The sequence below is a fragment of the Vanacampus margaritifer genome, chromosome 13 (genome assembly GCF_051991255.1).
Source record: "Vanacampus margaritifer isolate UIUO_Vmar chromosome 13, RoL_Vmar_1.0, whole genome shotgun sequence".
Lineage (NCBI taxonomy): Eukaryota > Metazoa > Chordata > Actinopteri > Syngnathiformes > Syngnathidae > Vanacampus > Vanacampus margaritifer.
The window spans coordinates 3919961-3947661 of NC_135444.1; the positions used below are offsets into that span (position 1 = coordinate 3919961).

Here is a 27701-nt window from a genome sequence, read left to right on the forward strand (position 1 = left end):
TGCGTGTGTGCGTGGGTGTGTGTGTAACAAAGTGCTTGGTGCTAACCTGTGCCAGCCCCTGCAGGCTGCCGCCTTATGCACTGGTCCTCCATATTTTTTTTCTGCCCTCGCTATAACAATAGCTCACTGTGTGACTTTTGTGTGGCAGCAACATATGCACAGACTGATAAAGAAGGCTTTAAAGGCTCAGCACACACACATTATATTGTGCAGAAATGTGAGGGATGCCTTCAAATGTTTTTGGCGAGCACCAACCACGTCAGGTACACCTGCTCAATCTAATGAGATTCAATACCAGAGCTTTAGCAAATTAATTGTGTTAAGGCTCAAACAGGTTCAGGTTATCCCTACCATATTTTTCCCCAAACACTTCCCAATAGAAAGTCAATAATCATTACTTTTTCAAATCAATTAGATTCAAACTGTTTTAACTTAAACTGTTCATCGTATACCTAATTCAAAATTTCTACATATTCGCTTCCTGTTTCCACATACACTACTCACAAAAAGTTATGGATATTTGGCTTTCAGGTGAAATTTCAGGACGAGCCTAAAATGCATTCAAACCTTTACAAGTGAACTGAATGTGACATTCTCTAAGCTTTTTAATGCACATGTCTATCTGTTAAATGTTTCAGTTAAGTTGCTGTTCTCTCACAAGGAGCTTAACGGCAAAATTCACAGACGACAATGCTCCAGCTCATTGTGGAGGCATCATCAGGGAACGGCTTTTGGAGACTGTTGTACCTCAAATGGAATGGCCTGTACTTTCTCTAAACCTGAATCCTATTGAAAACCTGTGGGATCAGCTGTGTCGTTGTGAAAAGGCTGAAAACTCTGCACCCCGGAACCTCAATGACCTGAGGGCTGCCCTTGAACAAGAGTGGGATGCCATGCCTCAGCAGACAATGAGTCGACTTGTAATGGGTGCCCGAGCACATGCCCTTTGGCATTGATTGCCCAAATTGCCCCTTTGTCCATTATTTTTTTTGTGTGGTGTGTGTGTGTGCGCAAGTAATTTTGTTGCCTTTTAAAATTAAAATTCAACAACATAATTTACGGGTAAATTCTTATTACGATTTCTTTGGCCACGAGATCCTCGAAGATGACGCCATACTACAAGATGCACTCTCATTCGAAGCTAAGGCTACATTCACACTGCAGGGCGTGATACCCAATTTGGATTTTTTGTTAAATCCGATCTTTTTATGTACCATTCACATTACAAAAACAAATGCGACATCTAATGTGAATGCAATGCGCCTGTGATGCGACTCGCACATTACCTATTAATTGTGACCTCAGTCTGTCTGCTGTGTGGACGTAATGCCTACCCAAAGTGACCCACATGCGCAGAAGAAGATACAATGTCACTCACAACGCTGTGTTTGCGGAAGTAAATAAGTATGGTCCAGCATGTCAGGGCCACGGACTTTTATAAATTCGTTGTTGGGGCTCATATTTTTACCATCTCATATCTACAGAGGAGTGATTCATAACGATGCTAAATTACTAATATAACCACCACAATTGCCATCTTTATACTTAAGGTTTCAAGTGGGATTAAATTAAAGTCAAATATAAAGTCACAACTGTTACTCGAAACAACTTTGCCTGAGCCGTGCAGGCCTCGCGGATGCGTCACGCATAAATCAAGCTTAATGCCCCCGCCCGCTTTTGATTGGACTTTTGATGACATCGAGGTCGGATATATGCGACCTGGCCGTTCAGACTGCGGTCGCATTGCAAAAATTCAGATAGATCTGATCTAGGACCACATATGAAAGTCCGTCCTCTTTCCCCTCTTTGCAGAGAAACCCCGAGGCGCAATGAAAGTGAGGGTCGGCGTCGCGCCGGCCGTGGTGGGATCCCGGCCCCGCGGGGCGCGTTAACCCCAGGCGCACCACCGGCCCGTCTCGGCCGCCGCGTCAGCGAGGTGCCGTCTGAGCGTGCGCGATTGGAACCGAAAGATGTTGAACTATGCATGGGCAGGGCGAAGCCAGAGGAAGAGAGTGGATAGTGCAGGCACATTATCATGTGCCCCTTTTTTTACTTTAAACACCTGCCCCTCCCAAGGTCACTGCATGGCCCACTCTTTATGAGAACTTTTTACACTTGCATGTGCACTTGAAAGCACACCTAGAGTCAATTAACAGTCTTGCCTTTTCAAAACATATTATAGAAGGACATGCAGAGGGTGGGGCCAATAGAGATCCGGATGTTGACATCACACGTCCCAAAATGCAGCACAGAAAATGCGTCTGCCGCTTTGAGTAAACGGCAAAAATGATTGACAGCTGTTATGGACCAGCTGCCACAACAAAAACAGACAAAAAAAGGATCGAGCATGCTCCAGGCTACCAAAAGTGGAACCAATGCATAGCCAATGGAGCACTTTGTACATAGTGGCTAAATCAGCAGATGCTAACTCTTGCCACATGCAAAATAGTGGGGAAATAATCAGTTTCGTTCATTTGTGCTGCTACGGTTTAATAGATATTACACTGTTGAATTTAATAACTGACCATCACCATAAAGAAGACTTTTTACGGTACAAATGACGGCGGCCGTGGCCCAATTAGCAGCTGCTAAGTTGCTAACGTACATAAATAACACTGCAAGACTTGCTTGAAACTGCTAACTTCAATGGCATTTTGACCACACATAAAGTGGAAATAAATCCGGATTGTACAAACTTGTAAGGCCTTTGTTGCTCAAATTTGAAAGCACTCACTGGTGTAAGAGGGGGAAATTCCACTATTAGTGTCGCCGAGATGAAAAAAAAAAAAAGTACTCCTGAGTCCTGACACTTCATCGGCAATCTAACCTGACAACCTAGCGCATGTATATCATGTCCTTTTCATCAAAGTGACTGTCAATGCTCTTGGACGGAAAGTTACGCTAGTTTTAGCCCTCCTAGCCATTACAGTCCATTAACGCTGCACCACTACTTTCCTGGCGCAGGGGGGCGTGTTCAGAGAAATAGTCACATGACCGGAGCTCTATGGGGAGGTGACACGGGGCATCTCTTACATCCACACCACACTACCTCAGGTGTGGTTTTAAGCCAGCATTCGGGTTTAAAGCAGTGGTGCCCATGTCCGGTCCTCGAGAGCCCCTATCCAGCCTGTTTCCCTCCTGCAGCGCAGCTGAATCTAATGATCAGCTAATAAGCCAGCTTTGCAGAAGCCTGATAACGATCCTGATCATGAATCAGGTGTGTTAGTGGAGAGAAACATGGAAAACAGGCTGGATAGGGGCTCTCGAGTACCGAACTTGGGCACCCCTGGTTTAAAGTTTGGGTTTAAAACTAGGGTTAAGGTTTCAAAGTAGGGCTTTAAACTAGAGCAGGGATTAAAATGTAGGGTTTTAAACCAGCATGGGTTTAAAATTGGTGTTTTAAACTAGGGTTAAGGTCAATGTAGGGGTTTTAGATTAGGGCTGGGGTTTCAAAGTAGGTATTGATCATATTTACGCTAACACTGCAGCTCTTAGTATTGACATGATATGTCGTGTACCCCTGTCCCTTGTAAATGGCGGATCTTCACCCATCTTAGCTTCCAAGTCATGAGCAGATAAGTGTTAGTGCTGTGTTATTTAATTAGCCTCACTGTTACTTCACAATCTGGTAAAATTCAGAGGTGGTTGCACACAGGCAAATTTTTGGTAGAGGGAAGCTCACAAATGTATTTGGTTGTAATTGCACAGCTAATGGATGTGCAGCAACCCAGTCACGCTTTCTGTATTACTGTATGTCCCCTTTAATGGACCGCACATTTCACATATTTGTAGTTTTCATTTTGTTGCCATTTCTATTTTTTGCTTTTGTATGTTTATTTATTTAATTTAACCAACAGACTAACAGTATTTGAATCAACAGCTTGTGTCAAAATGTTATTTCAGTCAGTTACTGTTATCATTAAAGAAAAAAGTGGGGATAGAAAAAAAAACATGATGAGATATTGTTGTCAGGTTTTAAACAGAGTAAAAAAAAGCCATGATTTATTCTATTTACTCAAACTCACTTGTTATTTTGCATTTTTCTTCCGTTGATATGGCCATTGTGAAGGTGATCCAACAATTTGACATCCCGTATTTGTAATTAAACTATTCTGCACCATCATTAATTCCAAAACAAGGATCAGTGGTCAGAAATGCAGCCCATATGTCCCTTTAACACATGAAAAAAAAAGAAAAAAAATTGCCGATGTGGAGTAAACGGTTCTGAAAGAGCTACAGTATGTTGCTCGAAAGTCTTGATAAAGTCGTTTGAACGTATTGGTAAAATAATTTAAACATTTTATTAAAATGTAGGCCAAATGGTAAAATCAACATTTTCCCCACAATACAATGGGCTATTTTCGCATAATTCCACGGGCACATACAGAAGTCAATACTCCATGGCATTATGGAAAAAACTTAATGTTTTTATACGTACTTAAGCCAGAGGTCAGCCATTTTACGTTTCCAGTGTTACTGGCAATTTCTGTTTGTTTGTTTTTTGCTGAGTATGTGTTTTTCACCAGGATCTCTGTATCAAGTAATGAGAGCCTTGCAAAGAACTTTACTGTTTGCATCGCCCATTGAGATCATATTATCTCATTATCTTTAAAAAAATAAAAAAATTAATATATAATTTAAATATTATCTCAGTATCATGAATTGTGACTCACATGGTACGATTTGTGGCATTACAGGAAAATACCCAATGACATTTTGGGGGGTGGGGGAAATGCCATGTTTTTAGCATTTGGCCTACATTTTATCAATGCATCAGAATCACTTTAGGACTATGTAGCCCAGTCAGAACTGACATTGGCAGTTAACCCTATGAAGTCAAACGTATCATATTAAATACAAGACATTTTGAGCCCTCTATTTCATGTGTAACATGTTTTCCCCTTTAAAACCCTGAAGTATATGATCTGATGCATGCATTGCACGGATAATACATTAGAGGGCAGTATCACCCAGCTGATGACTTTTCCATTGACCTTGCAAGATTGCCCAAATTGAGAAAGGAGAGACACCTTTCAGCAGCCATTTCCACTGAAGCAATCCCCTTCACTCCCGGCTGTTTTACTGGCTTTTGACTGATTTTGAAAGGCCCACCGAATATTGTGTTCTACTGCTATAAAAATATGGAACCTACCAAAAGAAAGATTAGAGTCTCTTCTTTTATCCGGAAAATAAAATATATATTTTTTTATCTTTTCCTGTTTTGCAGCAATTAGCATTAGAGTATACTTTAGCAAAATTTCATCATTATTCAAAAATCTATTTAGAAATGTGAGTAAAAGAGCTTTTTTTCAACATGGCTCTGGTTGATCTCTTTTGCTCTGCTGCCAACTGCTGGCCGTTTGTTGAGGGGCTGTATCAAAGCGTTTTGTATGCTCTAGTATATATATATTTTAAAAAACAACAACATATGAATACATCTTTGGGACACTTAGAACATTTAAAATAGAACATATTTATACATTTCTGGGAGATTTTTGGAAATATTAATGTTTGATATTTCTGTTTATTATCATATTTTGGATACTTTTATAAATGTACAAATTAAAAGCATTGTAACCGGATATATCAAATATGACACAAATCAAAAGTCATATGTGGAAGTTGATTTAAAATAAATAAATAATTGTTTGTTCAAAAGGACCAATGAATACTCTATTTACAAAAAATCAGAATTTTCTCTCATATACTGTATTTCATGGCTCAGGCTTTATAGGGTTAAACGCTTCCACAGATAAGAGTTTTTAAAGGCAGCATTATGCGGTTTTGTACTTGTTACATGTGCTGAAACAGTGGGACACTGTGTTAGTCTTCTATCTTTTCATTTTGTTTCATCTCACATACAGTAGATGTCATGGTTTTGCTTAAGTTTGGCTTCGATGCTGACAAACATGGAGCAAAATGTCAGTTTTGAAAAGATGTGTCATCTTCACATTTCTGTCCCCTAAAAAGACCGCAAGTCAGTTCAACGTACAGAAATTAGGAGCTGGATCCCAAAAGAAGCTGCAACTGTGCTGTTTAATTTCATATGAGGTTAGCCAGACTGGAGGTAGTTTCTCTACTACGAGCCCGGTGGTCCATATGTCCAGAGATGGTGAAGATGTTCAAAATCCTGTCCACAAATCTTCGTCCATGCCGTGTTTGCTCAAGCAGGATGACCACAAGAGAGTAAATCCCAACGCCCAGAACTGCAGCTCCTCCTCCAGTCACCAACACCACACCAGATATGTACATATCATTTAGTGCCTGTCCAGGTTTGGGCATATGGTTTACCAGGGCCAGATGCAATAGAACCCCTCCACAAATGAGCATGGACATTCCAGCAATCAAAACCACAAGGAAATCCGATAATCCTCCACTTTTCAGAATGTCAATCTGCTGTCGGCTTCGAATGCAGTTCATGTCCTGCACGGCTGAGCTAAGCAGCTGCTTGAGCAAAACCCCCAAGGCAAGCAAGCAAAGGGCTGTGCCAACGCCCAGCCGCCATTCGCTCGAGACGCTGGTGGTGGTGGAGAGGAGGCTGACACCTCCGAGCCCAAAGCCCACGATTAGTAATACGGCGATGGAATAGCACAGCAGAGACTTGCCGGGTTCTCTGAACCACCACAGCTCCACTTGTTCCTCCAGGATGCCGTGCTGAATTTGAATTGGGTCAGCGGGGTCATTGAGGCCCATTTCAGGGCCTCTAGGTCCCCTCAGGGGGGGAATATCGTCCAGTTCAGGCATCCTGCTGCCACTCCCAGCCTGATGAATGAGGCCGCCACCACCACAGAGGAAAAAGAATCCACTTAAGAATCCTTTCAAGCCGTGTCACCTTTACTGACAGCTAGTGATGTCGGGAGCAGCAACCCCAGGGGTTTTAGCGGGGGTCAATTTGGATGCTAACATGTAGGTCTCCGAGGTCACTTGAGAGGCTTTCGCATGGGAATCGGATGCAATGCTGTGTGTGTTTAAAAACACTTGCGTTTATATCATTTTATCCCCAGCAGACTTTTAGAGTCAATTCAGGTACCGTCGTCTAAGCTGGAGGAAAATTTGCAACAGGCAGCAGACAGCACCTGGAAGAAAAGGCACATTGGTTATACATTTTATACTATAAATGTATTTGCATTGGATTCTATAGGCTGACATTTTTATTTTGTCATGTCGAGTTTTGGTAACAAGTGCATTGGAGCATCAGTGCCATATTATAGTTTTGCTCTACACATTTGTGACATTAAAAATGCATTAAATTAACTTTGAATATACACACAGTTGATTTATATTTACATCCAAGCAATTTTATTTTTGTGGTTGTTTAAAACCAACATTTTGGGTCTTGTTATCTCTATGCTAATGTGGGTGTGCTACATAGAAACCTGCAACATCGGCTGACAGTGTGAAGAATGTACAAAACACACAATCAAGATTTCATCAAATTGACGTAGATTCATTTTCCACAGATTTTACCAAACAAACAACTACTTGCATATTAAACTACATCTTTACTTGATATGTTTATGAATTATGTTAAATGAGTCAGACAGGATATCCATGTAAATCATAGTCAATTTAATCAAGTTGTCTATAAACATGTATTGCACATACAAGTTTATACATTGAGCTTTAATAAATGTTTAAATATAACGCTTTAAGAATTAAATACTTAAAAAATACAACTGAACTGCACTTGGGTAGTGATTTCTTTGCATACCACTACAGGTAGCCCTTGTATCCCTAGTGGTGCCCGTACCACAATTTTGAAAATCAAATGTGCAATACAGTATCACGGCGTGAAATAATAATTTTACATAATCACCTCAAAGCTTTTATCAAAACAGACACGTTGTAGATCTGATTATTGATTTTGTTGAAAACAATTGATAAGATGATACTTTTGTTTGACAGATTTTGTCACTTTGTTTGACCAAATCTATTGTAAGATGATATAGGCTTACGTGTTTTTATATGCAGAACATTTTGTACGTAATAAATGCAGATTATTGTCATTCTGACAACCAAACTAATAAATACAAATAATTGAACATCATTTATATTGACATTTTACATTCAAAATAAGTACCGCTATTGTGGTGCCATGTTGGATTTCTTCACATCTTGATGAATTTGGGATATCTAGGTGTGTTATTTAAATTTTCCTGGTCACAAACCAGTTTTCTGGAATAAGGATCCAGTAAGATTGCCCTGATATTCTCTTTTCAGTGCTCACAGCTCTCTTTGGTGAATGGTATAAAAGATTGCCATGATATCCTGTGCTGTATTAACAACAATGTACAGCAGTCTTCAAAGTATTTCTTCCTTGAAAATTTATAGCATTTATCATCAGCATTCACACATAATTGTTGAGGGATCTGCAACAGCAATGCGTTTTAAAAGAAAAAAAATAGGTAAATGCTTATTATTATTATTATTTCCAAATGGGGGAGCTGTTTTTCACAACCTGCACGCAGTTCTAACATAGTGGACATACCAGTGCTACTCCAGCCACTAGAGGACATAATTGCATCTACTGGTATTTGAGGAATGCTAAAATTTGCAAGATTGACCAGCATCAAGGCATTTTGTTTCCTGACAGCATTTTTTCAAAAGTTTAAAGTTATCTGTGATGCTCTTTTCCTTTTGTCTTACCACAGCATATTTTATCTCTTACAGTTTCAAAGCTCATCACAGGCCCCATCATGCAACCATATGCAAATCTATACAGCGCAGTATGCACACATGCTAACAAACATCCTCAAGGTTATGGCTCAGCATCTTGTCTAAAACCTGGCAACTGCTTCATATCTATCAAAGTCAGCAGTGTGTGGCACAAGCTCACACGTCCCAACAGAAGCTGATAGTAGTTACACTTCTCCTCACATTCTGTGGCGGAAAACACAATTCAGCAAAATCAAAACTCGACACCATGTATTTCGACAAACATAATTGCACATTCGGGACTGAGATCATGTTTTAGTGACAAAAGACTTAAAATAATTCAAATGTGATTCTCTGAAACAGATTTACATACATTGTTTATGAGTGTCTGCAGTGTTCACCTTGTAGAAAGCACAATAACATTAGTGACATAGGGAGTGCGAGTTGACATACAAAGGGTGTGACGCGGCAACTGGCAAGTACGGTAATTACAGCAGGGAGGTGGGGTGTTTATTGGCAACATGCTGTTCTTTGAAACATTTCACATCCTGCATCTGACAGACCAACTGCAAGTTAGTGTTGCAACTGTTGTCCACTGACAAAGTACAAATATCCATTCTTCCAATTTTTTATTTTTCTTCTGGAGAGCTCAGTATTGTTCATTCGGTAATTTTACCGATTTGACATGTCATCATCATTGCTCTCTTTTTTTTTCTTTTTCTTTTTTGTACGTGAGTGAGAATGTGTATGTGCGTGTGTGCGTCCGTGCGAGTGTGTGTGTATTTCTTAGTTCACCTAAAACCTATTAAAAAATCCCATACCGTTCACCTAAACCGAACACTTCCAGCCAGAGTCGTGAGGCCGTCAGGAGACCCGAGGAAGGACCAAAGAAAAGAAAGGAAAGTGAAATCCAGCACCAACCAGACACCACCCACCAGGCCACCAACCAGAGTCCTTCACCAATCCCAGAGACATCTAAATTCCAACAAATCAGGGAGACCTCAAGAGACCAAAGGAGAGACTGAGGAAAGGAAGGAAGGACAGATGAAGCAGAGTGAGATCCACAGACACCAGCCTGCACCGATTCAATGACCTGAGGAAGAAGCAGATTGTGTCTGAGTTTCGATAGATGCTGGTGTGGTGGATCTGGCATGCATGAAAATCTCCACCAAAGAGGGGAGCCGTCGACCCCTGCCAGTACAGAGCAAGCGTAACACCTCAGGGCCCCCCACGCCGCGGCAGCGCCAAAGGACGACCCCCGGGCCCCGCAGGGGCTACCGGCCGGAGAGCAAACCCAGGAGCAGGAACGCCCCCCACCCCAACACGGCCCGCGCCCCCAACCCAACGCAGCAGGACGGGGCACTGCAGGCCCGCCAGGCACCCCACTGGTCCACACCCCCCGCTCCCCCCACGACCTGTCAATCCTTTTATATTTGAATAAAAGCGTCGCACCAGTGGTATAGTCAGATTGCAATGAAGGCGCACTCACGGGCTGGTTCAGGTGCACGGGAGAGAGAGGGACTCGAGTCGATCCTCAGTTGAAAAAAAAAATCTGTTGGGGGCGATCTGGGCGGTTGGCGCACGCACAGCTGGAATGCTGCACTGGAGTCTCTGACTGATGGTGATGGGCGCACGACTGAGTGGCCGCTGCAGGTCTCCGGTTGGTGGAGAGGTGCACGTGCGGCATGGATGCTGCGGCAGGTCCTTGGCTGGCACAAGTCCCGGTTGGTGGTGATGTGCTAGGTTAGTTTCTCCCAGCTGGTACGTCAGGTGCAGGGGAAGTGTCATTTGCCGTCCGGTCATCATTTCAGAGGGGGACACCCCAGTGGATTCGTTCGGGGTGGCTCGAATCGTCATAAGTATCAGTGGGAGTCGGGTGTCCCACTCCCGATGGTTGCAAGTCACAAACCATGGTGCAATTAGTCCGCTCCACCTGTCCTGATAACTGGAGGTAATGGCTAATGTGCAACCGGGCCTTAATTCCCAGCCTTTGCCAAAGTTGTTGCATTATCTCAGCTGTGAAGTGGGTTCCCCTGTCCGAGTTGGCCCGTGAGGGCAACCCGAAACGGGAGAACACATATTTATTATTAAGAAAGTATTTATTCCCTCCCAGCAATCTGACCAGGGGTCCTACCCAATCAATTTGGAGATCAGACCATGGGAAGGTGACTCCTTCATGTTGGAGTAGTGCTCGGTGACTCGGGTTTGCTGGCCGAAACTGGCAGCAAACCATCCTTTAATGTAGGTTGCCACGTCGTTATGCATGCGGGGCCATTACGCTATTTGTTGTAGCGCGGTGATGGTAGCCTTGAATCCACAGTGGCCTGAATAAGGCGTGTCGTAGGCATATGTTAGCAAGACCCTCCTTTGGCTCCGTGAAACCACCAACCGCAGGGTGGGCGGAGACGCGGAATCACAAAAAAAAAGCATTTAACCAGCCTTTGCAACACAGAGAGCAAGTCTTTCAAGTTTCTGTCGTCACATAACGCGTCAGGAGAGACGGGGTTGGTGACAAGGTCAGGCAGGTGTAGACTGATTTTAAACAACGCGGGGTCGCCGGCTTCCTGGGAGGCCAAGTCGGAGGTCCGAACGCCGGTATACACGCTACGGGTCCCTAAGTAGTCCGTGCGGGAGTGTCTCAAGAAACTGGCGGACGCAGCACGGCGGACGCAGCACGGCGGACGCAGCACGGCGGACGCAGCGCGGCGGACGCAGCGTGGTGAACGCAGAGCGGTGACGCGTGAAACTGTGGAACTCTATGGTAGGTTGGGAGGGAAGCCCAGAGTTATTGAATGTCCAAGGAGTCCCGTTCAGGGCCCCTTGCTGAGGCTAACGTAACTTTTGAGTGTACTCAGACCTTTTTCCAACGGACGTACGTATTATTGGAGGAAACCACGGGGTCGCACGTCTTAATGAGGTCACGGTGTTTGATGGGTTTCTTTGCTGACGTAAGGAAACCATTTCGACGTCACGCCGGTAGATGACAGGTGCATGCGAGGCGGTCATAGTTTGAGTGCAATTAACCAGCAACGTGACACCGTGTTCAATTGCAAATTTGAGTGTGAACAGGATGCCAGCAATTTTCGCATATTGAGAAGAGTGAGGGCCTAATTGAAATTGCTGTGGTTTGCACGGTGTCGTTGACCCAAGCGATGCCCACCTCAGCCTGCAGCTGGGTTTGGTGGTGGTAAAAGCAGCCATCCACATAAGCTGTAGGCATGTCCTTGCAGACATGTTACTCAAAATAGCGGTGACGCATGAATTCCGACATCGGTGTAACGGCGACGTCTGTCGGCGGGGTCGAGGAGGTCGACACACAGTTTTGGCAAATCGCTAAATCGGTACCCAGCGGTAACTTTGAGTTTTTGGTGTACCGGACCCTAACGTCGTAACTTTGTAATGCCATAAGCCAGCCGGCAATGCGCACATTTGTCACAACACCATCTCGAATGCATGGGTTGTTGAAAAAGGTAACCGGATGATAGGTTGTATCAATAGTTACTTATTGTCATCCAATGTAGTTCGAGAAATGCTTTATTGCCCATATTGTGAAAAGCAGGGTTTTTTCGCAGTCAGAGTATTTCAACTCCGTTCAACATTTTACTGGCGTACGCCACTACCCGTTTGTCCTGGTCGTACATTTAGTCTAGACCTGCGCTCACACAATAGTCGGAGAATCCTACTTCCAAGAAAAATTCCCTGTTGTTATCGGGGCACGCGAGACAGGAGGGCGGAGCCCAGCTTTTGTTTTAGCGTGTTCATCGCGTTGTTTTGTTTGACACCCCAACCGAAGGGCGTGTCTTTCTTCAGCGAGTTAGTAAGAGGGCGTGCTATGTCAGCAAAGTGTTCGGTGAACTGGCGTGGAAAGTTGCACACGCCCAGGATGCTGCGGAGTTTCAAAACATCGGTGGGGGTTTTGATGTCTAGAAGGCCTTGAATACGGCTAGATTGTGGTTCAATCCCGTTTGTATTGATCCTTGGGGTTCACTTGGACGATGTTTTCGTCGTTGGTGGGACCGGCAGGCTTAACTGTGACACTTTGAGATGGCCTAGTGAGTCTTCGGCCGTTGGCGTCTTCAGCCAAGAACAAGTCAGTTGGAATGTGTCTAAGCACGGGCACAGTTAGAGTGATGTTGTGGAAGTTGGAACGGATTGTTTGTCCAGACTGGGAACACACGCAAGAGGTTCCGAGTTGGTGAGGGACCACAGTACATTATTGATGGTGTTCTACGTGGATGGCAAGGCGGACAAGCAAGTCTGCACCCAGCAAAAGGGTGTGGAGCGAAGGGGCCCGGGGGTCGTCCTTTGGCGCTGCTGTGGCCTGGGGGGCCCTGAGGTGTTGCGCTTGCACTGTCCTGGCAGGGGTCAACAGCTCCCTTCTTTGGTGGAGATTTTCATGCATGCCAGATCCACCACACCAGCATCTATCGAAACTCAGACACAATCTGCTTCTTCCTCAGGTCATTGAATCGGTAGAGGCTGGTGTCTGTGGATCTCACTCTGCTTCGTCTGTCATTCCTTCCTTTCCTCAGTCTCTCCTTTGGTCTGTTGAGGTCTCCCTGATTTGTTGGAATTTAGATGTCTCTGGGGTTGGTGAAGGACTCTGGTTGGTGGCCTGGTGGGTGGTGTCTGGTCGGTGCTGGATTTCACTTTCCTTTCTTTTCTTTGGTCCTTCCTCGGGTCTCCTGACGGCCTCACGACTCTGGCTGGAAGTGTTCGGTTTAGGTGAACGGTATGGGATTTTTTAATAGGTTTTAGGTGAACTAATGAATACACACACTCGCACACACGCACACACGTACATACACATACAAAAAAAAAAAAGGGAGAGCAATGATGATGACATGCCAAATCACTCCAGAAAAAAATTAAATAATAATAAAAAGGGTGTGGAGCGAAGGAGTGGGTCAGTGAGCGCTGAGTCCACTGAATGTTTAAGGCACACACGCCCACTGCAGAAATGGAAAAGGGGGTTCCATGTTCAACGGAAACCAGCAAAACTTACATAACACACTTTGGGGGGGAGTGGGGTGGGGTGGAGACACCGTCTCCGCCCTGCAGCTCCCCTCCAAATTTTAATGCACCACACAACTGGGGGGGGGGGGGGGGGCATCGGTTGGGGCAGACCGCAGTATGGAGTAGTGCTGCGGTCGCCTGTCCGTGTGCGGTTTAGGGGTAGAGTTCGCCAGTCAGCGAGCTGGCGAACTTAGTAACAGGGTTAGTTTTTCACTTAGATCGTTGGAGTGACGACCGGGGCCTCTCCCCGCTGGGCCTGGGGTTCGGGGATGCCGCCCGTCCTCCGGTGCCCCCATCTCCCCTTCTGCCCCTGGTGTTCCGTCCCTCCGCGTGGTGGGGTGGGCGCGGGTGCCCTCTCCGCTCCGCTGCCCGGCCCCCTCTTCGGCGCAGATGCCTGGGTGCGGTGTGTCCCCGGGGTCTGGGGTCGGGGGCTGGGGGGCTGTCGGTTGTGGGGGTGGGGGCGGGGGGCGGCTTGGTTGGTGGGGGGGTGGTGGTGCCGGTGCCGGGGTGGGGGTGGGGGGTGCTGGGGTGGGGAGGGTGTCTGGGGATTTGGGGACCTGGGGGCGGTTGGGGCTGGGTTGGGGTGGGTGGCGGGGGCGGGGGGTCGTGGGGGGAGCGGGGGGTTGTGGGCCGGTGGGGTGCCTGGTGGGCCTGCAGTGCCCCGTCCTGCTGCGTTGGGTTGGGGGCGCGGGCCGTGTTGGGGTGGGGGGCGTTCCTGCTCCTGGGTTTGCTCTCCGGCCGGTGGCCCCTGCGGGGCCCGGGGGTCGTCCTTTGGCGCGGCCGCGGCCTGGGGGGCCCTGAGGTGTTGCGCTTGCTCTGTCCTGGCGGGGGTCGACGGCTCCCCTCTTTGGTGGAGATTTTCATGCATGCTAGATCCACCACACCAGCATCTATCGAGACTCAGACACAATTTGTTTCTCCCTCAGGTCATTGATTCGGTGGAGGCTGGTGTCTGTGGATCTCACTCTGCTTCGTCTGTCCTTTCTACCTTTCCTCAGTTTCTCCTTTGGGCCCTTGAGGTTTCCCTGATTTGTTGGAGTTTAGATGTCTCTGGGGTTGGTGAAGGTTAGTGGCCCGGTGGGTGGTGTCTGGTCGGTGCTGGGCTTCGCTTTTCTTTCTTTTCTTTGGTCCCCCTTCGGGTCTCCTGGCGGCCCCACGACTCTGGCTGGATTTTGAAGTGTTCGGTTTAGGTGAACGGTATGGGAATTCTTATTTTTTTTTATTTCTCACGCACGCACGCACACACACACGCACGCATACACACACGCACAAACACACATACAAATAAAAAAAAAAAAGGGGAGAACAATGATGATGACATGTCAAATGATCAATACTGAGATCTCCCAAGAAAAAAAAAAAAAAAAAAAAAGGAAACCAGCAAGACTTGGAGACGAAAGAAATGTTTAGGTCATGATTCCGCAAGTCGTCAGCAAAAGCTGTAGAAATGGCTGATTTGTCAGCCCACAAGGCGAGGACAGCGTCAAAAACAGGTGTACCTTGCACCTGGACACCTCCGATGATGCGAGGGGTGTACCCTGCGTCGGCCGGTGGCGGATCAAGGTCACACAGGAAGATGTTGCGGCTTCGCAGCCGGTTCTTCGAAGGAGACATGAGTGGTCCTACCTTGGAAAGTGTCGGGCCCCAGTTCCCTGTGGGAGCGCCTGCTTCCATGTGTGGTGGCTGCGCCCGAGTCAGAGTGCACAGCTAAGACCAGTCATGGCCCGGGAGTGTTGTCGGCAGAGCCTGCCGCACCTGGGCCCAGATCTGGTGTTTCTGGTAGTCGATGATGGGTTGGAAGCAAACCAACAGGTCTTGACCAATAAGAAGGGGGACCGGCTCAATGGGTCCCACATAGGGGGATGGATGGATGGGGCCAACGGACCAATGCACCATTACAACAGTCTCCAGTTGTGTGTTAGTCGGTGAAAAGGCGCGAACGGTAAGTGGCCAACGCTGTAGGCGGAGCAGTCGTCGTTAGCTAGCGACGCGGCACAGAGTTGCTCAAACACTGTGGTCGACATCACCAAGACGTCTGCCGCAGGATCTTCGAGTGCTTCGTAGGTCAGAGGTCACTCCAGGGTGACACTCAGATAGAATTTACGAGCTATCAACCTGGTGGTGAGTTTGCCTAAAAGCTGTTGGAACGCTTGTCAGTAGATCGCAATTCGCACACCTCGGTAGTCGTATTGGAGTCAACCCAAAGTACCAATACCGTTGAGTCAGAATGCAGTTTATGAGTTTCAGCTTCTGGCGGACCCGCTCGTGACCCCTGTTGGCGGGTCATGTCAGTGGGTGTCCGGCTGTCGGCTCATTGAACAGACTGTTCTTTTGATGATTTCAGGAGTGCTTTGAGTATCCCGTTGGCAACTGCACTGTAGTCGGTCTCGGAGTCGTCTTGGCAGTTCCGGGACTCGCGGCGAGATTTGGTTGCCGTGGCGCATTCGGTTTCCTCATCTTTTAGATTGTAGCGCAAATTAGGTTTACTTTTAGTGAATCTGGAATGACGGCGGTTTTCAGTTTGCCTTTCTCCGTCCGGTCGCTCGTCACGTGGGCTGTCAGTTTTGGAGCGCGGCCTGATTTGCCGTTTGATTGAGACCGTTTTGGTTCGACCTTTTTAATTTGGATTGGGCTTCCTTTGGAGCATCGGAGAAGGCTCCCTCGAGCTCCGACGGGGGACCCACATCCAATTGATAGACGTCGGCATCTGCTACCTTAGGGGTTGAAGCTTTTAATTTTGCATAGCCCCTAGCGGCTAAGTCGCGCAGCTGCAAGCTATTCAGTGTCTGAGGACACAAAGCCAATCCTAGGTAGTGGTTGAGGTTTGGTTGGAGGTTCCGGACAAACAATGTTTTGAAACTCAGGTCCTCCTCCATGTTGGGCTCGTTACGAGTCCTAAAATAGGCTTTGCGAAGACGACTATAGAAAGTCTGAAGGGGCTCCTTTTTTCACCTGTTTGACGAACATGGCGACTTCCATGCCCATCAACTCAGGAGAGCCATCAAATTCACGTGCCATGGCCTGATGCAGAGCCAAAGGATCAGACAACACATCAGCAGGCTGCCGTTCCAGCAGTCGGTTGACTGCGCAGCTGGAAGTAATTTTTATCAAGTACAACTTATCTTCCACGGTTGCCATTGGCAACCTCTGGAGATCGTAGTAAATGTCTTTCAGGCACTCTGATGTGTTGTGGGACCCCGCTGATTTCGGTTCGAACTTGGCAATGTTTCGAGCCTGCTTGTCCTAATCCTTCCAGGCCACGCCCATGTGTCTCTCCAACGGGGGAGTCGACATGGGTCCACGTTGGAAACTGTCAACACCTGATGGTCCCAAACCTCGTGGTTGCGTGTCCAGTGGCGATGCCAGGCTTAACGCGGCCGGGGTCACTGGCGGCGTCCTCCAACCGGAGTCGGGCTCTGGCGTCAGTTTCAGCTGTGGTGCTTTGGATCTGGGATCAAAAATGGTCTCGAAAAATGGTAAATGACAATGTTTATATCCTCCGTCAAGCCACAACCCTCGTATCTTGTTAAGATCCTTTCCATCTACTGCCCGACGCACTGGAACAGTGTTTCTGCTTACATGTCGCTTTACAAGCAAACTCCTTATGGTTTTGGAAACTAAACTTTATTATTCTATTACAAAAGAGTTTGACAATATTTTGTCAAATTTTTCGGTGGCACTGCATTTCCTGTCTTCATCCACTCTCTAGGTGAAGGGGGCGTGGCACTCTTGGCGCCACCAGGAAGGCAGCACGCGAGCACCTGCATTTTGTGTTTCTCACTGATTACAGCCTGATCTCGACTGGTCTGGATCAAAAATCCTAAATCCACCCTGTCTGAGACTCAGATAAGACCTGCAAGACGAGACCACTTAAAAAATGTTTCGAGACCAACAACGATCTCAAGAACTACAGTAGTACTGATTGCTTTCTTTTCCTCACAGAGATTCCCCATACAAGATGAGAGTGTGTATTTAAATGGAATGGCAGGATCCGCTTTGATTGGTGGCAACTAGTTGGCTGTGTTCACAGCCACAACGCAAACTACCTTTTTTTTAAATGTGCCAGCTTGCGCCTGTCTATGAAATTGCCAACACCTTTTCTAATCTGCTTCTGCACAGATTTAGACCGGAGGCCGCGTCATATTTGCACCGTTCATGAAAATAGATCCATTAGAGACTGAAATATGATTGGACAAAACAATCTAACATTGGTGACCATTGAAGCCAAGAGAAACGTTACAAAATGAAAACAATACACTGTGTGAATAAATTAATACAATTTCATGGAACAAATTTGAATTTAGGTGGTAAATTTAGGTTATTGCTTCTGATAGCGTTTAGACCAGCAGAAAAGGGCTTGCTTGCTGGCCCTGAAGAAACAAGCAGCATTAACGTAAGGTCAATAAAAAGTGAAAGTGGAAACTCCCAGGGAAATAAGTTATTCATTGAAAAGTGGGAACTGAACATGGAGAAATTCATTTAAAAGTGATGCTATTCATGACAAATATTCAAAATAGGTGCCTTTGAAGTGAAGGGAATGATAAGTTTATGTTGGCCACTCAGGCTTGCAGCAGAGAATGAAATGACTAAAGACAGGCTGACTATCCTCTTCCTTTTTTTTTTATGCAAATGACTTACGAGTTATGATGGGAAAACTAAAAGGATAATCAGAAACCTCAAACATAAATCTCAATCTGTATCTCTCATTGTCTGCCTCTTGGAAGTGATTAGCCTTACAAGGTCACAAAAAGAGCTGTAGCATGAATAATACATAAATGAACACTGTACATACTTTGGGGTGGGGGTGGTGGGGTTGCACCATGCTGCACTCCAATTACCTGGGAAGCTTTGGGACTCCGGTATTCCCCCCTCTGTTATGTTGGGCCTGAATTAATTCCACTGGCCATTAGTGTCCTAGTTATTTGTTGATACTTTGTTCCTTCAAGATTGGTTGTCTGGCAATATGCTAATCAGATTATCTGTCAGCAAAATAGGTTAAATGGTAGCAGCGACATCCAGAGGGACTAAGAAAGTATACAGTAAACACATTTTGTTAAATTTGCTGATGCTCGGGTGCGGTGTTAAAGCAAAACATTAAACAATATGGGGAAATATTACAATGTTTATTGCAGAATAAAATAAAGTTTTATTTCGCTTTTTTTCTGCCAGGAAAGAACAGATTGCGCCTTACAAGGATGTGACAGCACAATTAAAGCAGCTGAACAAAGTTATTTTGCCACCTTGGGAACAGACGTCTTTTTGGCATGAAAGCTCATCTTGTGATACTTCACTCAAATCTTCTCTATATTTAGAATGCTGTCGATGTTAACATACTCTACTCATCCAACAAAGAAAAAGCAAAACGATAGCAAAGCAAGGAGAATATCCTGCTGTGTATGTTTTATGACAGGGCTGATGGGTTGGGCTGAAGGGCAGTCCACAGGAAACCTAGTGATGTGTTGCCGAGGTGACAAAGCAATACACTCTTCTGCTCCTTTCTTTTTTTACTCACTCACACAGCCCCCTCTTCTAGTCAGGCATTGATTCTCTTGGCGTCCCTGCAGGCGGGGCGAGGGATCAGGGTTGGCTCCATCTGTCTATGTGATGGGCACTGGTGCCAAGTGCCACAGGGAGAGGAGAAAAAGCTTGTGTGGCATGGAAGGGAAACGGATGTTTGAAGCTCTGACTGAGGACAGTGCTGAAACTTCAGTGCTCTTCTTGGGATTTTCAGTATGGTTGGCAAACACTAGATTTTTTTTTTTAAATAACAATCACAATGCACAGCTGAGGCAGCCATGAGGCCACAAGATACAATGGACTATATACCACAGCTGAGGCGGGACTTCCGAATTCCGGGTTTTCACCCATCAACTTTGTTTCCGTTTCCGGTTTGCGACATATGGGCCGCATCCCAGTACTTGCACTTCCGCCATTGTGCCCTTCGGTTGCGCGTTACCGTCGACGGGTGTGAGGCTTCGAGTGTGTAGTGTCTGTCTCAGTGTCCGAAGCATTTCAGATAGCCGAGACGCCCTACCGCGTGCTCCCGCCGATGAGCGGGAGCACGCGGTTGGGGGGCGCAGGGGTGGGGGTGCGAGTGTTGGAACGTGGCCAGCAATGGCCGGAAACGGCGCTGATGTGTAAAACCCGGAAGTCGGAAGTCCGTGGCATCTACCCCATAGAGTAAAAATGGTCAAGTTAACTCACAAGAAGAATTTAATGTCCCTTATCACCTCCCCACCTCTCTACTAGCTATTGACACATTGCTATTGCCATGTACATAGCTATGAAGGACCAAAACTACCTAAATTAAATGTAAATAAATGACTAAATAAATGAATAAAAGTGAAAATAAAAACAGGTATAAAAAGTATAATTCAAAAATTAAATATAAAATTAATATAAATGAAAATAAAAACTACATATATATATATATATATATATATATATATATATAAAATTTAATTTTTGAATTATATATATTTTTTTACAGTATATCCATTTTTATTTTAACTTTTATTTACTTATTTAGTCATCTGTTGATTTTAAGTTTTGGACCTCCATACATTGCCAGACCCCATGACTTACTAAAACTATTACTTGGTCAGCCAGGGTTCCAAACGATACCATATAAAGCAAATATTTACCTGCTCAATAGTTAAGCAGATTGATCATAATCACATTAAGGTAACAAGTGGCTGGCTTTAGCAAAAATATATTCATAGTGTTTCCACCCAGTGCTTCATAGGCCTAACAGGCCGCCAGTATTGCCGTATTTCAAGATTCTGCCTTTTTGTAAGACTCTATGCTTATAAATTGTTAATAAATGGTAGGGGTGCACCGATCACAATTTTCTGGCCGATCACCAATCTCCGATCTTTTGAAAATCTGACCTGTCTGCTGTGTTGTGACAAGATAAAAAAAAAAAAGGCGGTTTGAAGTATGTGGGCTACATACTGTGAATTGACCTGTCCTTCCTTTTTTGTGTGTGATAAACAGGATGTCAGTATCAGCTGTAAAATTCAGATAAATATTGTTGACTATGGCTCGTATGAATGTCTGAATCGTCATTCTTGATATACAAGTCTGTTTTAAATTTACTAAGAACAGTTTGTTGAGGGTCCTTTTCCAAATACACAAATTAGTCCATACATGCATGCTCAGATGAGTTTAGTGTAGAACAACTAGACGCACCAGCAGAGAGCCATCACACTTGGTATAAATTATGAGTGAAGCAGGCCCCTCTCATCCAATGTTATACACACCAAAAATGTGTACACTGATAAAAAAATAATTATTTTTTGTTGTCCTTGTAAATATTACCTTGGTTTCATAATTATATTTATTTATTTATTTTTCACTTATTCACATTTACTTAAAAACGTTGGGTATAGTGCTACTTGTTTTTTCATGTAATATTTTTACAGCAAATGTTGAAGTAAATTTTAAATTAAATTAAGTAAGATTTACTCGATTATTGTGTTTAATTTTAGAACTGCTAAAAACGTGTAAACTTTACCAGAAAAAAAGAGAGAGAAACAATTTCTAATTTGACATACACTAATTGAACTATGCATGTACACTAACGTAATATATTAGTGTGCTTTTAATTAATTAATTATGATTATTCCTGTTTAATGCCATGTGTGTATTTTACGACTTATATAGCAACAACTTATACAGTGTCTTGCTTAACATTTAACCTGTATAATTTTTCATTTCAATTTGTTTTCAACAAAGATTGAAACTTGGAGTTGTCTTTTTTTCTGCACTTTGGTTAATTTATTATAAATGAATCCTAAATTCTGAGTATTTTATTTTGTAATTTAAGTCTCTATTGCAGAGTGACTGTTTTGCTTTTTTTCAGAACTAAACAAAAGGGCTTTCTTTGAAATTATCCTCTTCTAAAAAATATTCTTTAGTCAGAGTGGAAAAACTTTCTTAGGTGTTTTCAAGTAAATATTACTCATTCTTTTTTTACAGTGGAATGGAAACTGGTGAAACTACAAAACTGAGATGCTTGTGTAGTGTTCTCAAACATTAGATTTTCTTCCAGGCTGACTATAGACAGCCACACAAAGCTGTGAGTCGTTTATGAATGTCAGTGGAGGCTTTAAACAGATCCATCCTATTTCATGCCCCTGCGTACTCTGGCCTCTCTAAAATGGCTTAACTCCACTTTTCTGCATGAGCTCGTTTTTCAGTTTACGGCTCAGCATCACCTCAGTCGGCCCAAGACCTCCACACACCCTCATTTACAATTATATCCTGCGCTTATCTTGCCCACCTTTCACACATTTTGTTCTTCATCCTCACTCCGTACGCCCTCTATTGCACCAGCAGGGCTCTTTATCTCCCGAACTTCTTATCTCTCTGTCTACTTTGGAGTTGTGGTGTTGCAATGAGAGACCTGTGTGCTTGTGCTTCAAGGTAATTCAGCATGACGCAAGGCCCTCGTGGCTTTTTACACACATATAAAACACATACACAGTATGCTACAGCCATTTCAGTGTTGTGATGTTTACATTGTTTGTACTGTGGCATTCTGACTTCATAGTAATCAAATGGGATACATGAGAAAAACAAACAAATTTGGCATGTCCTTATTTATAAATACAGCTTCCTCCTTCATAGTTGCCTCGTCCAGTGTTTACTTTAGTCGACTGTGAACTCAGCTCATCTTCATCACACTCACTTCCAGGCTTCTTTCGTCTAATTTCCGCAGTTTTAGAGCAGTAAACCTTGATCTGACTTGGGTCTTACCGCAGTCTCTGCTGCAATATCCACATCAGCTATGTAAATAGTGTGACATCATATCAGCGTGACACAGTGTATCCAATCCATGACAACAATGAACAAAGAAGCAGAACATGACACAGTAAAGCAAAGGGAACAATTGTGAGCATGCATAATTATGTGTTCTTCTGTTTATTGCAAGAAGACATAAAGTATACATAGCGATCCTTACATGAAATTCCATACCTTCTCATTTTTTCCAAACATTTAACTTAACATGTTAACAACATTTAACCCTATAAAGCCAACGTATCATATTAAATACAAGACATTTTGAGCCCTGTATTTCATGAGTATAATATTTTTTTCCCATTAAAACCCTGGTGTATATGATTTAACACATGTATTGCACGGATAATCCATTAGAGGGCAGCATCACCCAGTTGATGGCTTTTCCAGCGACCTTGCAAGATCACCCAAATTGAGAAAGGAGAGACACCTATACTTATTATTGGGAAATGTTCTTTCTGATTTTTGGAAATACTAATATGTTTGATATGTCTGTTTATTATTATATTTTTAACAGTTATAAATGTACAAATTTAAAGCATTGTGACCGGATGTATCAAATATGACACAAATCAAAACTCATATGTGGGAGTTGATTTTCAAAAGAATTATTATTTTTTTTGTTCAAAAGGACCAATAAATACAAAGAATCTGAATTTACTCTCCTTTATTTCATGGTTCAGACTTTATAGGGTTAAGTTAACATGTTTTAATGTTGGCAGTAGTTAGTACGTCTGACTCTGTTGTGGTCAGTCTCTCACTAACTACGTTTACATGCAGGCAATAACCCTTTTAAAACCCGAATATTGACAACATTCATTGTTTTAAAAGGTAAATGTGTGCAATAACCGGAATATGCTCTTATTCGGGTTTCTAAAAAACCTGAATAAGCCCCTTGGGTTACCCCCTTTCATAACCGGAATACTGGTTCATAAAAACGCAATCGGAATACCTTGACTCAACAGGGCATTGCTCTTGTTGTGCGCATGCTCACAACCTCTTCTTCGTCTCCTTTTCCTCTTCTTCGCTTATTTGTATTCGCAAGAAATCTTGGTCTTTGTAGTAACGACTTGTATCAAGTATATCGCACTCACCAGAATTAAGTAACATTTACATGATGCAATTAAGCATTAAATGTGGGAAAATATTAAGTAACTCTGACTAAATGTAATTATAAAGTTTTGTACAATATTGTAGTAAGATTTAGTTATTGTAATTAGGTCATAGCCATTACCTATTTAGTAAATCTTAAAAACATGAAATGATTACCAATATGAAACAAATAGTAATTGTATTAACTTTTTCTATTTGACTTTATTTAATTATACCAAACTCTTAACCCAATACATCTTGTTACTAAATTTGTTGAAATGGATAGGAACAACCATATACCCAGACTCAATCTCACGTCCTCTGCACTGGGAGGCGGGCGAGACAACCAGTTACCCACTGTGTAATAAGCCGATGACATATAGACTCAAATTACAAAATAAAAACTTATTTCGAATTTAAGTGCAGAAAAAAAATGACAACCCCAAGTTTCAGACTCTGTTGAAAACAATTTGAAATTAAAAATAAAGTTAAACACATTAATATACTGAGTAAATCTTAATTATTAATGCAATTTAAAATTTACCTCAACATTTGCTGTAAAAAAAATATTACACAAAAAAAACCTAGTAGCACATTAAAATATACCTAATGTTTTTAAGTAAATGTGAATAACTGAAAATAAATAAATAAATAAATATAAGAAACTAAGGTAATATTTACAAGTGCATAAAATTATTTGTATCAGTGGTCGCCTGCAGGCTGAAAAACTTCCGCCGCTATTTTTAATAAATACACAGTTATTTTTTCCTTAAGTGCCTCTGTTATGTGGGGACCAAGACACACCAACACTAAGCAAGGCGCTAATGTATGGGACCACCCCGTCGCGGTCTAGCAAACTAAATAGCTCACGAAAAAGCGAACATATAAACAGTTAACTTTCCATTAAGTGTCTCTGCTGTGTGGATCTGATCTAGGCAAGGCGCATGGAGCAAGGATATGGAGTATTGGACAGGCCCAAAGCCGGTCAACAAGCCCATTAGTGGCCAATAGCTACTAACTGCTAGTAGCACAATCGCTACTTTTGTTTTGTTTTAGTTTATTTATTTATTCATTTTTCCTTTCGGACAAATCATTGTGACAGTTTCAACATAACAATTTACCACACAACATATATTCGTTACATCCGAAAAGAAAAAGGGCTGACAGGGTGAAGCCGAAGTTTATTAATTCCCGTCCCCAGAATACATTTAAGACGCATAATTATCAAGATTATCCACTTTGCAGTGGAACTGTCCAACTCATCATGGCATAACACCTTATAGGGAAGATGCATTTTTTTGGGCTTGTAGATATAGCTTAATGGTTATCTGCAAACTCTAGTGGTAGAAATGGGGCAATCTTTCATTACTAAGTGCAACGGATAGCCACAGATGAACTAACAGCACGCAGCAGGAGGGGGCCAATTTATAACTTTGGCCCAAATGTCCCTGGGCCCCATTTTAGGCACACCCCAAAAATCCAGACAACTGAGAAACTGAAAAGGAGTTTAATGCCTATATCTCAACAATTCAGTACACAATTGTTCTGCATTACTTAAAATTCACTCTGAAAGTTGATTTATGATATTAATTCACAAAGATGAAACCAAAGGACATTTTTACTAATTTTAAAGTTAGTTTTCAGTTTTTTCGATTTACTCGTTAACAAAAATGTTTTTTTCAAATTTAGTTGTAGATATTTCGTTAATTATAGTATCTTTATTCCGTTCTAAATTGTTGCCCATCTTGCACGTTTTCAGCATTTATCTTTCAACATATTTAATGTATCCAAAAACAAATCATGAAAATGATTCTACAGGGTCTTTAAATTTACTGCAATACAATTAGGCTACACAATTTGCTACCATTTCCAAATTGGCTGAATTTAAATGGTTTTGCCACAGTGGTACAGTCATGAACAGAGGTGGAAGGTGCACATATAGATGTCCAGAATCCAGATACAACTGACACCATAGTAACCTGACTTTGTATACCTGCTGAGAAACTAGACACCTCTCGCCAGGATATTTAAGATTCAGCCGTTGTCTCTGTTGCACTCAGTGTCTGTCACCAGTATCACAAACATAAACACCTAACTGCCTCACCAATAAGAGCCCAGCTGCTTCACACGGGCATCTCCAGACTCAATCACCAGTACTGTTTTCCTTCAGCCCTTTCATCCAATGCTGTTTGCTGACCGGAGGCTCCTTACTAATGAGGACTATCACATGTTTTCAGCCTGACTTGTTTTCACATCTTTCACCACATCTTGGATGATTTTTAAGTAATTTTTTTGCACAGTGGCATATACAGTTCAAACAATTGAACTTTTCTCGTATATGAAATGTGTTGACCTGATCTGTGGGAACCGCGTGGCACAATTACTTCCACTCTGTGTGTTTAATAGAGTTTCCATAATGCAGTGAAACTAACTGACGTCAATGTACGTACAGCATGTGAGGAAGTACAGTGCTTATCTGTGCACTGTAATTTTGGGCCACCCTACAAGTGCAAAGGTTAGGCTATGATACATTGGCACCATGCTTTATTTCCTTTCTATGATTGAAAACAAATTGGGCAACAATGAATAAATAGAATTGTGAAATACTATTCTTGAATTAAAACATGTAATAAATATTGTTGTATAATGTTGCATCTAATTTATAGTCCACATTAAATTATGTTATTTCAAAGTAGCATACATATATACATGCCTACAAAATATAATAACTGAAGCCCATGTTTTATATTTCGTTTTTTTCCCCGCACCATTAATGTTTTATTATTGTTCCAAGATTTAAGATTGTGCCATAAATGTACAGGTAAACCAAACATACAAGATATTCATAATTTACGAAAGAAAACTTAATATAAGTTGTCAACAGAGGAAAAAAAAAAAATATAATTTCTTCCTCTTTTGCCGAGTTAACACAATAGCCATTCTTACTGTGCACTCAGCTGATGCGTGTCGTTCCCCAGTGTTCAGTCTGCACTGCTCAGAGCGTCCTTTCTATCCGAATTCCAGGTGTGTCTCCGGTTGAGAAGTGGCAGCAGCAGTCGGTGCATGCATCCGAGCCTCCGTGGATCACTGAGTCTAATAGTAGCTCCGATTTCTGTCTCAGAGTTCTGTACTGCTTCCTGATCGGCACCAGCAACGGGCGGACTTCCCCTGGTCTGCTGCAGGATTGGCAGTGCGAGGCGGCACGGGACGCGGGTGGGAGGGGACACGGTCGGTGGAGCGACCTCTACACCGACGCGAGTGCTCCGTGGGGAAGAGCAGCCTGTGGTGACTCGGGAACTCACTGCACTACCTTCTCTGTGATAGGCTATACTAAAGTATACAGCAATCGTGTTTTAATTAAACCTTTCAGTAGGCTACATCTGAAGAGGTATGCTTTGCTCTAATATACAATGGATCTTATTGTTCCAGCATTTGTTTTCTTTCTTTTTTTACTGAAATTTTCTCAAACACCGACTTTTAATTTAAATAATAATAACAATCTTTTTCTTTATTTTTAATCCTATAGTGATAAAACTGTCGTTGCACAATGCAATATATGCTGACAAGCAAAATAAAGAGAATTTTGGAGAAAAAATAGTTCTCTTTATGCACAAATCACATATTGAAACGGAAAAAACAAAAAAAGAATTAAGACAGATCTTTCTAAAGAAAGATCTATCAATCCCAATATGGCATTTCCCGTCAAATTGCATGGAATTAATGCCAAATAATATATTCTTCTAATTTCAAGTTCCTTATTGTAAACCAGCCACAAGAGTAGGCCGATACCAGTATCAGCCACGATCACGAGTAGTACAGACACCTAAGATTTGCAGACTTGGGTCAATAGTGGAGCCACATGGTGAAGCTGCGTTTAGCCATTTTGCTGCACACAAAAGGAATAAGCTTGCCACAGAAGTGAAATCAGTTCCGAGTGTAAATAATTTTTAAATCTAGTTTAAAAACTGCTTTGTTTTTTCTTTTACTTGTTTAAAAAAAAATAAATTCTTATTGCTTTTCTTGACTCTTAAATTTTTTTAAGTTTAAGTTTTCTGTTATGTATTTTAATGTCGTCAATGTATGTTCTTTTTTAGTACTTTGTGTAAACTACTTTTGTATTATTTGCTTTGCTTCTG

The 27701-nt window shown here is 43.0% G+C and overlaps 1 protein-coding gene across 1 annotated transcript; it reads right to left on the bottom strand.

The window, feature by feature from the left end:
• Positions 1–5473: 5473 nt before the first annotated feature.
• On the bottom strand, positions 5474–26830 carry tmem125a (transmembrane protein 125a). Its single transcript, XM_077584469.1, has 2 exons — positions 26512–26830; positions 5474–7076 (listed from the first exon to the last, which is right to left on the bottom strand). The coding sequence occupies exon 2, from the start codon at positions 6742–6744 to the stop codon at positions 6043–6045; it is 702 nt and encodes a 233-aa protein (XP_077440595.1). The 5' UTR covers positions 6745–7076; positions 26512–26830; the 3' UTR covers positions 5474–6042.
• Between the last annotated feature and the right edge of the window lie 871 nt (positions 26831–27701).

Coding starts and splice junctions, on each gene's coding strand:
- tmem125a (XM_077584469.1), bottom strand. CDS start 6,744: ATGCCTGAACTGGACGATATTCCCCCCCTGAGGGGACCTAGAGGCCCT.